The 12659-nt window shown below is 38.9% G+C and overlaps 1 protein-coding gene and 1 pseudogene across 1 annotated transcript; both read right to left on the minus strand.

Annotated features, from left to right (window-relative positions):
* Nucleotides 1-451: 451 nt before the first annotated feature.
* LOC109700310 (THAP domain-containing protein 5-like) lies at nucleotides 452-4463 on the minus strand (annotated as a pseudogene).
* A 370-nt stretch (nucleotides 4464-4833) lies between these two features.
* On the minus strand, nucleotides 4834-11345 carry Acrv1 (acrosomal vesicle protein 1). The gene is made up of 5 exons (XM_020185447.2): nucleotides 11294-11345; nucleotides 8518-8986; nucleotides 8408-8433; nucleotides 7086-7205; nucleotides 4834-4987 (listed from the first exon to the last, which is right to left on the minus strand). Exons 1-5 carry the CDS (start codon nucleotides 11343-11345, stop codon nucleotides 4863-4865), a joined length of 792 nt encoding a protein of 263 aa, XP_020041036.1. The 3' UTR covers nucleotides 4834-4862.
* Between the last annotated feature and the right edge of the window lie 1314 nt (nucleotides 11346-12659).

Genomic DNA, 12659 nt, shown 5'->3' on the forward strand with positions numbered 1-12659 from the left:
CTGGGATTTGAACTCAGGGCCTATTCCTTGAGCCACTCCACCAGCCTTTTTTTTGTGAAGGGTTTTATTGAGATAGGGTCTCGTGAACTATTTGCCAGGGATGGCTTCAAACCACAATCCTCCTGATCTGTGCCTTCTGAGTAGCTAGGATTACAGGTGTGAACCACCATGCCCGGCTCTGAGCTCTTCATTTTTATAACTAAATCATACTGTTTATTCACTGTATTTTAACTATAGTTAGGAAAATTATCAAGAAATAAAACTTTCTTTAGCCCCATCATTCTCTAGATTTTCTTTTGTAATGAGCCTTATAAAAACAGGATACAGTTCATACATTAGAGCCTTTTCATAGCTTCATTAAGATAATAACTTTACAGGAAAAAAGCTCACTTCACATATAATTTGGATTAGCTAGGAAAAGCTTATGTAAATTCACAGCTTTAAAATCTGTTTATAACATAGTGACTTCATATGTTGTGAAATGTTTGTTTTTCTATAATCTTGACATTTCTTCAGATAGCCAGTTTTCCTGTTTCAGCTAGCTTATAAGAGCTTCCAAAGACTTCATTCTGTCCTAGAATTTGTTGCTCTTGTAGCTTTAAAGAAGAGTTACCATTGAATGTAGCTTAGAGACTTTTTGCCAAACGTTCCTTATTTATGTCTTTTTTTTCCCCCTATGGAAAAAACCCTCGTTTATTTGATTAAATAAAAATAAAATAAGCTGCACAGGAACAATTTTAAAGTTCACAGAGACAACAACTTTAAGTCTGCAGTAGCTTATTATTTAAAGTCTACAGCATCTGCTTGCTCTCTTCTCGAGCCTCTCTGTGGGCCACAGCAGTACATTCAGAAACCTGTTAGTGAACGCAGGAGTTTTAAACACTTTTCCATTAGTTCCTCACTTGCTCATTGCCTATCATGTCTGTGGCCTGCAATATTAGCATGTAAGGTTTAAAAGTAAAAGGCAAAAGAGGGAGGGGGATAAAAATAAAAATGAGAAACACTCGCTTTGCCTAAACATTTGGGTAATTTTCCCTTCCATACACTGAAATGCAGGGTCCACACTGCCACAGCAATGCCAGTTCATTCACAACTAGGCAGAAAGCGCTGGCACCCCAGGTAACCCAGATGTGCAGGGTGGCTCCTGCAGCCAAGGGAGGTACACATTCTTATCAGTTTCCTTGGACAAATAATAAAAATTAAGAGATTTAACTTAGTCATTCTTACATCAGGCAACATGCCTCTGTTAATTTTACCAAATTCTGCATTAACTTTTCTTTAGGGAAAAAAAAAAGAATTGAGTCATGTATTCCATACTTAAAGCTTTTTTGTTTTTTTGCTGGCCAGGCATGAGAGCTAATGGACAGTATTTAAGCAAGATGAAAAAAAAAATTACTAACAGCCCTCTCTCCCACCCAACTACATGTAACATGCTAAACATCTCTATCCACCCACCCTCACCTGCATTGACTTTAAGGGAAAAGTAAAAAGGCAAGGCATCTTATGACCCTGAAAACAAGAAAGTCCCATAACTGTGAAAAGTCCTCCTTTGAAGAAAGACATCTAACTATACAGACTGTTAGAAACATAAATATTACAGAGCTCATTATTTAAAGAAAGTAAACACTTTGCTACACATGCCAACATTCAGCCAGTGTGCCTTAAGAAAAATACTACCTGAGCTTGTAAGTTAATACAGTCATTAAAATAGGTCTAAGGCCATGTAGATCTCAAAGCTTTTAGAACCATTACTGGTTAAATGATGATAGAAAACATCCTACCAGGCTGGCTTGTTAACCCCCAAAGATCAGTTTTTTTAAATAAACATCACTGAGGTACTTCTTCACCATGACATTTATAAATCTAATTGGACCCTCTCATCCAATCAGACCAAAAATTTACCAAGGAAGAAGAGAGGGAGAGGTCGATACAGTATATCCTGATAATGTGCTTCTCAAATTTATCATGTATTTAACAAGGAAAAAGAAAAAAACTTGACAATGTTACCTTTGGTAGAAACAAAAGAGCAACACATCTCACCAGTCACTGCTCCAAAGAAAACAGTGATGGCTGTTGACTTTAGGGTGATGACTGTTCTGCTGGGTCCAGAAAGTGACAAATACAATCATGAGGTCAAAAGGGTTCTCATTCTCTTCAAACACTTGATGTCTCCAACTAGGCTGAGGATTCGCCTTAAAAAAGTTTATTTGCAGACATTCAAATACAGATAAAATATTTTTCTCTTGAAGAGAAAAAGAGACCTAAAGGTCCTTATTTATCTCGTCTGCAGTTAGAACACTCAGTTTGTAAAACTTCTGCACCATGGTCTATGTAAGGAGTCTTCAATGTCTGTGTCTTCCATTTCCATGGTTTCTTTTTGCGCTGGTATGAAACAGTTAACAGATTTAGAATTTTTCTGTACGTATAAAAATGGCACTAACAGATTCTTTGTGTTGAGTTCTTCAACTGTGCTGAATAAAAATGGATTTTCCTGTGCTGACTTAATTCCAATGGAATTATTTGTAAAGTTTGAATTAGCAAGATGACTATAGTTATTTCAAGCACTTCTTAGGTTTCTGAAGACTGTTGAATACCTTCTGAATTTGAAGTCAAAGTAAATAATCAGAGAATTTAGGTTCTCAAAAGATGTGTCAGCTGGGCGCTGGTGGCTCAGGCTTATAATCCTAGCTACTCAGGAGGCAGAGATCAGGAGGATCGTGGTTCAAAGCCAACCTGGGCAAACAGTTCCACAAAACTCTATCTCGAAAAACCCTTCAAAAAAAAAAAATAGGGCTAGTGGAGTGGCTCAAGGTGACGGCCCTGTTAACTGTATTTTAATGTTTCATTTCATGCAGATGATTCTTCAGACTTTACTTTTAGACATACTTCTTTCTCATCTCCCAAGGTTTTCTTCTGAGATTTTTGTTTTTAAGAAAAAAGATTTTGTTTCTTTAGGCAAAGAAAGTATTGTTGAAATTGCAGTTTTGTGTTTGTGGTGCTGGGGTTTGAACTCAGAGCCTACACCTTGAGCCACTTCACCAGCCCTTTTTTGTGAAGGGTTTTTTCGAGATAGAGGTTCGCAAACTCATTTGCCTGGGCTGGCTTTGAACCTCAGTCCTCCTGATCTCTGCCTCCTGAGTAGCTAGGATTATGGGCAAGAGCCACTGGCACAGGACTGCAGTTTGTTTTAAATGACACGCCACACTGAAACTGGTATTTACTGGGAATCCAAGAATCTCATTTCATGTTCTTTAACCACTTTTCAAGCCTTTATTATGAGAATAGATAAAAGCTCAGCTTTCAGACTTTATTGTTTCATGGAGGGGCATCACTTGAGTAAGGCCCTGAGTCATCCAGGTTGGTCTTACTGCAGGGTAGCAGGTCCAGGCAACCTGACCTTTACATTTTTTTTTATAGTGGAAGTAAGCAGATCCTTCCCAGGACCTAAGTGGACTTGGCCCTTAAATTTTAACAACACATTTGAACTTTTATTTTCTCAACACCTATAGCTATTTATCTCCTCTCCTCAAAAAAGTCAACAATGTTGGCAGATTTTCTTTCATTTCTCTTCTTGCCCAGATAAGTTCCATTTTCTTTTAGCCTACAGAGTCTGCTACCAGTTTTTTTTTGGAGAAGGGTCATTTCATATATGTTTGTGTATAAAAATTATACATTATTCAAGATAAATATGTGGATTTTAAATTTTACATGTAGTAAAACTGACTTTGTTTCTTGATGTACTTAAGTATGAGACCAAAAGTCCTGGTATTAAAAAGGGAATTTTGATACCAATATTAAGTTTTAATTTTCCTTAAAGCAAATTTTAATACCAATATCAAAATTTACTTTGCAAAATACATTAAGACCACCAGCTGATACCAGTAGCCTTTAAACTCTGAGGTAAGTGGAAGTAATGACTGAATGGAGGTGAGCTTGCATAGGAGGAGAGGATTGATTTTGGTCTTGGAAAAACCATTGTAGGTAATATTCAGTGTGAGGAAATGGCTCAGATTGAGGTCATGCATATTTGGTTTTTGCCATTAGTTCTGCAACCTTGGTCAATAAGGAATAACATGGAGTATAAATAAAAACACTTATGTCACATTTCCTTATTTATAAAATAAGGACTCCTGAGGATCAGATGAGACCATGTATATGAAAATACCATAAGGTATTATTCAAGTATTCCACCTGCCCCATTATGTTCAGTAGTAACATTGTGTGAAATAATTTAAGTGTTTTGAATTGCTGCATATCTATACAGGCAATAAATAAAAAGAATCATTTTATTCTCATTATGATAATGAAGACTGAAAAGTCTCATGAGCCAAAGGGTCGAGTTCTGTATATTACAAGTGGGAGGGTGTGGAGGAAAATAGGGATGGAAAAGTATGGGGAGTTGGGGGGAGAGAAATTCCTACAATATTGTTAAGCTCCATAAAAGAGTGATACCTACTTTGCATTCCTGTTTGTTTCTGCCTTGGGTGTTCCCTTCACTTTCATGAATATGGAATGGTTACAGAAAGTATCCACCTTAATGGGGAGTGGAAGGAAAATCAGACAGATCCTGCAACTGGACTGATGAGAAAAGAAGTCAGTTGGAGCCTATGTTCTTTAGCTATGAGTAATTTATTGAAAAAAGAAAATCTGAAATATTGAAAGAGGGAAAGAAAGAGGAGAGGGAAGACAGAGGACAGAGAAGAATGAATAGGAAAGGAAAGATAAAGTATTTGAGCATCCTGTATGATGCTCAGGCAGAGGCAGATGTGATTAGTTGCAGAAGCTGAGTATAAGTTGAGCCAAATAGGGTAATGGAAGCTCTCTGCTGCCTGAGTCAGAGTAAGAAGCAAGAAGCAGGGCTTCTAGATCTTGTTGCAGAAAGGTTGATTCCGACAGCATATAATTTGCATCCTTGTTCCATGAGAGAAAAGGTTCATAGATGGGCACATGTTCTCACACCCCTGAACCATAAATTGGAGTTTTCCACCTGAAATGAGCAGAGACAGATTGGACTTAACAGAAAGCTTCCTTTTTCTAACCTTAACTTTTATCCACAGTACCCAATATCCCCATGCAGGGATGGCCAAAACTTCTGTGTATGTATTTTTCCTCCCTCTTCCATTCTGTCTGCCTCCTCTGGGACCTTCCCCTCGTCATTCACCTATTCCTCTCATATCTTCAATCTCTTCCTTGCTACAGATCATTTTTCTGATTTACAGACATGGTCAAATTCTCCCAAACTCAAAATACTTTCTCTTAACTATGCTACTGTCTTACCACTGTTCTCTTTTCCCCACAAACCTCTCCAGAGAGAGCTGAGTATCCTCACCTTAACTTCTTTCCCATTCACATCTTGGTCCTAGCACTGTGAACCTTGACTCCACTATGCTGAAACTTCCTCTCAAAGGGCACTTGGAAGTTCTACTCATCAAATTCTGCAACCTTTTCTCAGGATACTTCTTGACCTCTCTGCATGTACATGACACTGTTGACTACAGCCTCTTCATTGACACTCTACTGACAAGGTCCTCCCTACTGCCCTTTGTTACACCTAGATCCAATTATCTCTGCTCTCCCAAGTTAAATTCCATATTTCTAACTAACTGATGGTCAACTTCATGCAGATATGCTAAAGACATCTAAAATTTACTCTACCCAAGATGAAACTCATTACTATCCTCATATTGCTTGCTCTTCAGATGTTTCCCTTATATATTTTCTGTACTACCTCCTTTCAAACTCTTTGTTACCCCTAATTTCCCCTTTTGTCATGTCCATCCAATTGGTTGTGAAGGTCATTCAATTCTATTCTTGCAAAGTATGTTGTTTCTGTCCCTTCATTTCCATTCATCAAACTTTTAAGAGAACCTTTATTGTGTGTACAGAACCATGCTAGAATACTAAGATTAATTAACGTCAAGGTCTTTGGTGTCAGGAGCTGAGAGAGAGCTACTTCACTTTTCCAAATTTCAGTTCCCTTTCTGTTAACCAGAAAATAAAAGTCCTACTTTGTGAGGATTAAAGGAAAAAGCATGTTTTAAAGTATATCTCATGTGTCTGCTCTATGGGGGGAAGGTAAATAAAGAACTATTACTAGTATTAACTTTATCAAGTCTCTCACTCCTTTACACATAATTCCTAAATTCAAACTCTTTCAACTGACAATGGAGGCCTTGTATAACCTGGCTTCAGCCAATCAACCTTTCCAAATTTATTTTCTATTCCCCTACTTGCTACCCCCAACAAACTCTGCTGTTTTTCCTGTTTATATGCTGCACTTTTCTGACTTTTGTTTCTGTAATTCCCTGTCTCTGGCATATCCTTTATCATCTCTTGCAGTATGACTGAATCGGTAGTTCTTTTCAATCCTGGCTGCATGTTGAAATCACCAAAGAACTTTAAAAATAATGATGCCTGGATTCCATCTCCAGAGATTCTGTTTCAGTTGGTGCAGCATGAACATTGGGACTTGTAGAAACTGTTCACGAGTCTAATGTCAGATGAGTCTAAGGTACAGCTAAGACAGCACTACTGACCCACATCTTACATGTTCCCCCAAAGATTTTTCTGAATGCCACCACCTCCTCAGACTTCCCTGCACCTCTAATCTATATTCCCCTGAGAGCTTCCAGAACTTTGTCTCACTTTTTGTTAAATTTAACTTCTTTTGAAAGAAAAAAAAGAATGTGAATGTAGATTTGTAGACATTTAATTTATTCATTCAGTATTTTCTAAATGCCTACCATCTGCAGGACATTCTGGTAGGTTCCAGGAATTTATAGCTATGCACAAAATGACATAGTCCTGAGTTTACAATGTCTCAGCAGCTTCAGGGTCAACTCACATGATATTTTAATATGAAGACACAAGACATAAGCTCCTTGCCTCTTTTTTTAAGAAGTCTTAGGCCTGCTGGGAAGGGCCTCTACCTCTACATCAGTATCTGGGATTCTATTCTTAATCCTTGAAGGAATGAGTTTCTTCTGAATCCAAGTTCCTTCATCTCCCCCACCCCCAGTCCCCTGCCACCATAGGTTAGTTGATGTGTTCTCTCCCAAAGATTCCCTCAGGAAATTCCTACCTACCTTCATAGATCTTCTTTAACATGCACTGCTGAGAATTCTGAGTGGTGCAGACTCCCTCTCCACGAAGACATTTTCCTTGATCATTCATATAAGCACATGTGTGGCAAGTTAATGCTGTGCCTGAAATTTTAAGATAAGCCTGATGGAATTTCCTTATTGTCCAGGTATGTTTATATGAGTCATGTCTGGGGAGGGGGTGATAAGCGATAAGTAGACTGCATACAACACATTTCTTAGTTCTTATTGGGGATCTGAGGGCTCTGTGTCTGATAGAGCATATTCTCTTTTCTGTCCCAGAGGAAATACCTTGATTCTTATGCTTTGTGTATTGCTGAGGAATTCCAAATTTATCTAATACTGGCTTTTATTCTAGTTCATTTCTCCCATGGCTTCCTGGACTTTTATGAGTAGATATGCCTTTCTATCATGTCTAGGAGCAAAGTATCATATGACCAGTTCCTTTTCATACTGCCTGCCAAACCTCATACTCATAAGACACAAACACTTGGAGTCAAATTTGATAAATAAGTTATGGTAGGATGCTATAACATTGCAATCCTATGAAGAGTCTGCATTATTCTCCATTTCCAAATTGGCCTTATTGGAGGTCACAGATGGCATTCTCTTTGAAATGCTCTTTTACTAATTGTAGTGATAATCCCCTATCAGGAGACATTTTAAAAAGTTTGTGCTGGGGAGAGGGGGAGAACTCAAGCTTTGAACAGACCTAAGTTTGAATCCAAGGTTTGCCACTTTCTAGGCATGTGACTGACATTAAGGTATTACTTTTAACTCACATTGTGTAAGTATTACATTGAATACTTACACAATGGGGTGAAATATGAAGTATTTATATCTGATAGTAACTTGAGGCTTCAAACTTTGGGTCTTATTTTTCTTCCTTCCCTATCCCCTTTTAAGTAAAAGCAACAGAATTAGAGTTCTGGGAACTTCATTTTGGATCCAATAGCCAAAATGTCTGTGTGCTTTACATGGCGTGTTAGTCTTCAGAACTCTGCACTTCCATGAGCCCCTTTTCCAGGGACCTGTAGGCACTTGTATTCATAATTCTTATGGAGAATGGAGTTGAAGGAACTACTGGCATTTTAAATATAAAATTTTGTATTTTCATTTTTCTTAAAATAGGGCCTCCAAGTTGTGAAGCCTAGAACATACCTCTTGGAATTATTCTAATGAGACCTCGGAGTCTTTGTGAAGTGTTAATGACTCTTCTATACTCCTTCCCTAAAATTGGGTTTTCCTGATTTGTTTCCCACTTTCCATGTGAAGTCAAAGACTAGTACCCATCCACTGTGGCCCACCTGAAGATGTGCTTGAAATTGGTGTGCTGGAAGGCGGTTCACTTGGAGATTGTTCACCTGAAGACTGTTCACCTGGAGACTGTTCACTAGAAGCATGTTCACTTGTAGACTTTTCTCCTGAAGCCTGTTCTCCTGAAACTTGTTCTCCTGAAGCCTGTTCTCCTGAAGCCTGTTCTCCTGAAACCTGTTCTGAAGACTGTTCACCTGAAGACTGTTCACCTGAAGACTGTTCACCTGAAGATTCACCTGAAGGTTCACTTGAAGTGTGTTCACCTGAAGACTTTTCACCTGAAGGCTGTTCACTTGAAGCATGCTCACCTGAAATGTGCTCACCTGAAGTGTGTTCACTTATAGTGTGCTCATTTGAAGCATGCTCACTCATGTGTTCGCTAGAAGTATGCTCGCCTGTACCATGCTCACTTGAACCATGTTCACCCGAGCTGTGCTCACTCAAAGTATTCTTGCTTGAAGAAGTCTCATATAAAGCCTCAACATCTGAAAAGTAGTCACTTGAAAGTTGCTGAAATGAATCTTTACGACTCATAGAGCCAAGAGGCTCATCAGGTTGGCCTGACGTTCCTGGGATAGAGAATGGAAGAGAGATGGTGAAGGTGAAAGAGAGAATGGGGTGAAGACTTATTTTCCTTTGGAGTGAGACAAATGGGGATTCCTAGGTTTCCTTGTGGGGGGGAGGGTGTCTAGAGCAGGTGCTTAGAGATAGTACAGATGCTGGATGAAGTCAACTAACTACTCCAGAAGTGTTTAATGAAAAGTGCAGAGACCGCCTCTAGGACTGAAGGGAAGAATTTTAAGATACATAATATTAAGGGGAATCCACTCACCCATGCATCAGAAGCACTAAAAGCAGGGAAATGAATGTACTTCCCTGACAAAGACAGCATTAGGAATCAAGTTACCTTCACTCATGTCATCAGAAGTCTGCCACCAACCTTCCCTCCAATTCCTTCCTGGGTGAAAGGAGATAGAGGGGAGAGAAAAGGCAAATAGCTTCCAATGGCTGAGTGAGTAATCCCTTCCTAAATTGAGGGCAGGCAATTTTTTTTTTCTTTTTTCTTTTCTGGTGCTAGAGCTCAAACCCAGGGCTTCACACAAGAGTGGACAATTGGTGGAGAGTTTTAACCTTTATACAGGATAAAGTTTAAACTAGAAAATGACAAGTACCTCACAAGGCTGTACAAATCATTGTTTTTTGGTGGGATTTGAACTTGGCTTCCTGCTTGCAACACAGGCACCTTGCCATTTGAGTTATCCCTTTAGCCCCAAGGCCATAAATGCTAAAAGGGATTAAGGGACCTTTTTTTTTTTTTTTTTCCCAGTAAGAAAATTCAAGCTTTTTTATTCTATGTAGCAATAAGCCCATGAAAACAATAAGCCATACTTATTGAATTTTACTTTAGAAGTACTGAACTCATACTATTTTTATTATTTTTTTGTGTGTTTAGCTCATGTGATTTTTTATATTATTTATTTATTTATTTATTCATTTTTCTTTTATTATTCATATGTTCATACAAGGCTTGGTTCATTTCTCCCCCCTGCCCCCACCCCCTCCCTTACCACCCACTCCCTAATCCATGTGGCTCAGAGACTTAGATAGCAGAGTTACTATAAATTATTGGGTTAAAAAATTCCTGTCAGGGCTAGGGGCATGGCTCAAGTAATAGAGTGCCTGCCCAACAAGCTCAAAAGGCCCTGAGTTCAAACACCAGTACTGCAAAAACAAACAAAAATCTTATCATATAGCTCTGAATTGAGATTCTTTCTGACATACCATTTACACCTGCTTCATGGAGTTGTCAGGTATTCAATAAGATAAACTGAAGTGTCTTGTCCATTGCCTAGGTAATCAATTTCCATCTTACACTGGGAATTACAGAATTCTTAGGTGGTCATTCTTTGGTCAGTCTCTTCTACCTTTAATCCATTTTATTAGTGATTTTCAAATACACCTGATTTATGACTTTCATTTTATTTGAATGGAAGCACCAAATAAAACATATGATTATTACTCTTTGATTAGACTGAGGAATGTAGAGGAGGGCAAGTGGACTATAACAATCATTGTTAGTCCTAACCAAAAGCTGAGAGGCATTGTAGGATCTCTAGGCTGATAAGGTCCAACATCCTCTAGCTTTATAAGAATCCTGTAAGAGATGTATATTTATTATCAGTTACTTCTTAGTCATTCTTAGAGTTTATGATTTATTACTTCAGTACATGACTGGTACATTCAACCATTTTGTAGGTGTCAACTTTCTGAAAGCAAAATCTCTGAAAAGCAACATTGCAGAAAATATTTTGTCGTTTCACCCAACAGCTCAGAGCTCATGTTTTCTCTTTTCTCTACTAGGGCACAGCCCTCCATTAATAGAGTATCCCAAAAAGGTATGCCAAGAACTACATGGATGAACACAGCCATGATGTAGAGGCTTATCAGGTCTCTGGATCATAGCCCTGCCATGTTCTGAGATGACTTTCTAGGCACATCACCAATCATATCTTTCTTTGTCACATTAACTACACAAGAATCCCTTATACTCGGTTGGTAAAGACAGATTTCACTGGACTGCTACTGAATTCCTGGGCCTATTCTCCTATCTCACAGAATGTCAGGTACTACAAGTGTTGAGTGGCTTAAAGAACCAGGAATAGGGATATGCCAGGCATGTGGGCCCCTCTAACTGTAAAGCCATAACGAAGAGAAATCAAGTTGTTCAGGTTTGGTCTTATTTCATTACTCTTGATTCTGAGTCAGGTTAGTTCTGGTAATTAAGAGACTGGGCTTCCTTTTTTAAGGGCAGAAACACCTTACAGGAGGCACTCTCTAGTATCTGCCTAAAGTCTAGCTGTCTGTAGAAGACTCACCTCTGGCAGAGCCAAGCAGATAAAGACTCATTAGTAAGATGAACTCGTTCATCTGGACTTAGGAAAAGTGCTCTACAGTGGAGTACCCACGAGCTGGGAAGAAACTAAGCAGAAGCTCCCAATATTGAATCAGGGCCTCTGAGAATTCTAGAACTTGAGAAAAGTTTCCTCACAATGGGTTATCCTCTGAGGTCCTCATGTGGCCTGTTCAGGCAGGTTGGCCCTTAACAATCCATGGCAGATGCCACTAGTGAAAACTAATAAGTATTTTCTATGTGTAGAAATGTGTAGTATTTTGTATTTGTGTTGGGGCAATCTGTTCTATCTTTACAAAATTATTACCAAAATACACACATTCTTTGTAGCATAGAGTGTTTTTGACAGTAAGGTGTGATGGACTGGTTATTTTCTGTTTCTCTCTTTAAACCAACCTTTCATGGCCCTTTTCTGTACCCTAGGTTTGGTTTCAGATTGCATTTAGCCAGGAGAGGGGTGTTATACATTCTTCTATTGCATTCCTGCCATACTTGCCACTGGCTAGGTCTTTACACCACAGAGCTGTTTGGTATCCTCTCTTCCATGGCTCTAGCTTTCAACCAGGCTATGGAAATGTGCTTTCTTCCCTCTGCCCATTTCAGCCTGGGGGTAATAAGGGTGTGATAGTCCCTTGCCTTCTTTCACTGCCAATCTAGATGAGCTGATGTTGTAGTTTCTAGAACTCCTAAATGAAGCAAAGAATCAGCCAGCCCCTGTAATTTTTTAGGAATTTATAGCTCAGCTATGAAGAGCTGAGTTGGAAGGTCATTTAGACTCATGGACTGAGATCACTATTTGAGGCCAAAGGATTGGGCAAACCCAGAAGTCCAGGAAAAAAAAAAAAACACAGAGGAGATGAGACATACCCTGTCTCACTCACTTTACCTTAAATAGCATGGAATTTATCTGTAGATAAATATGTAGGCAAATATTCCATCTGGGATGAGCCCCTTGGAGACCTGAATGCAGCTGGTGACCTGAAAGGTAGTGCTGGATGCACAGCAGTCCTAGTAATCTATTTTGTTGGCCTTGGTTTCTTGGTTTCTTCGTCTTCCTTCCTGCTGTGTTCTTACTGCTCTCGTTCTGAACTTACTTTCCTCTGTTGTCTTTATTTTATACCTTCTGCTTACTCGTAACTTGCATGTATTCATGATTTTTATTCCTGATTTCTGAGTGTTCATTACTTCTGCTTACTCATAACTTCTGTTTATTCACAACTTCTGTTAACCCATGACTTCTCCTGACACAGCATGACTTTCTCTTTTTCGCTTTTGGTAATAACATGCAATATTGACTCCTCACAGTCAGAGTTGTCTATCTTTCTTCTTCT

Source organism: Castor canadensis, chromosome 2 (assembly GCF_047511655.1).
Source record: "Castor canadensis chromosome 2, mCasCan1.hap1v2, whole genome shotgun sequence".
NCBI lineage: Eukaryota > Metazoa > Chordata > Mammalia > Rodentia > Castoridae > Castor > Castor canadensis.

What these genes read in the sequence shown, in the direction of transcription:
- Acrv1 (XM_020185447.2), bottom strand. Translation starts at nt 11,345, where the DNA reads ATGAACGAGTTCATCTTACTAATGAGTCTTTATCTGCTTGGCTCTGCC. An exon ending in TCTGCTTGGCTCTGCCAGAG is followed by an intron (nt 8,987 to 11,293) that starts GTGAGTCTTCTA and finishes TCTCTATCCCAG; the next exon opens with GAACGTCAGGCCAACCTGAT. An exon ending in AATTTCAAGCACATCTTCAG is followed by an intron (nt 7,206 to 8,407) that starts GTGGGCCACAGT and finishes TTAAAATTTCAG; the next exon opens with GCACAGCATTAACTTGCCAC.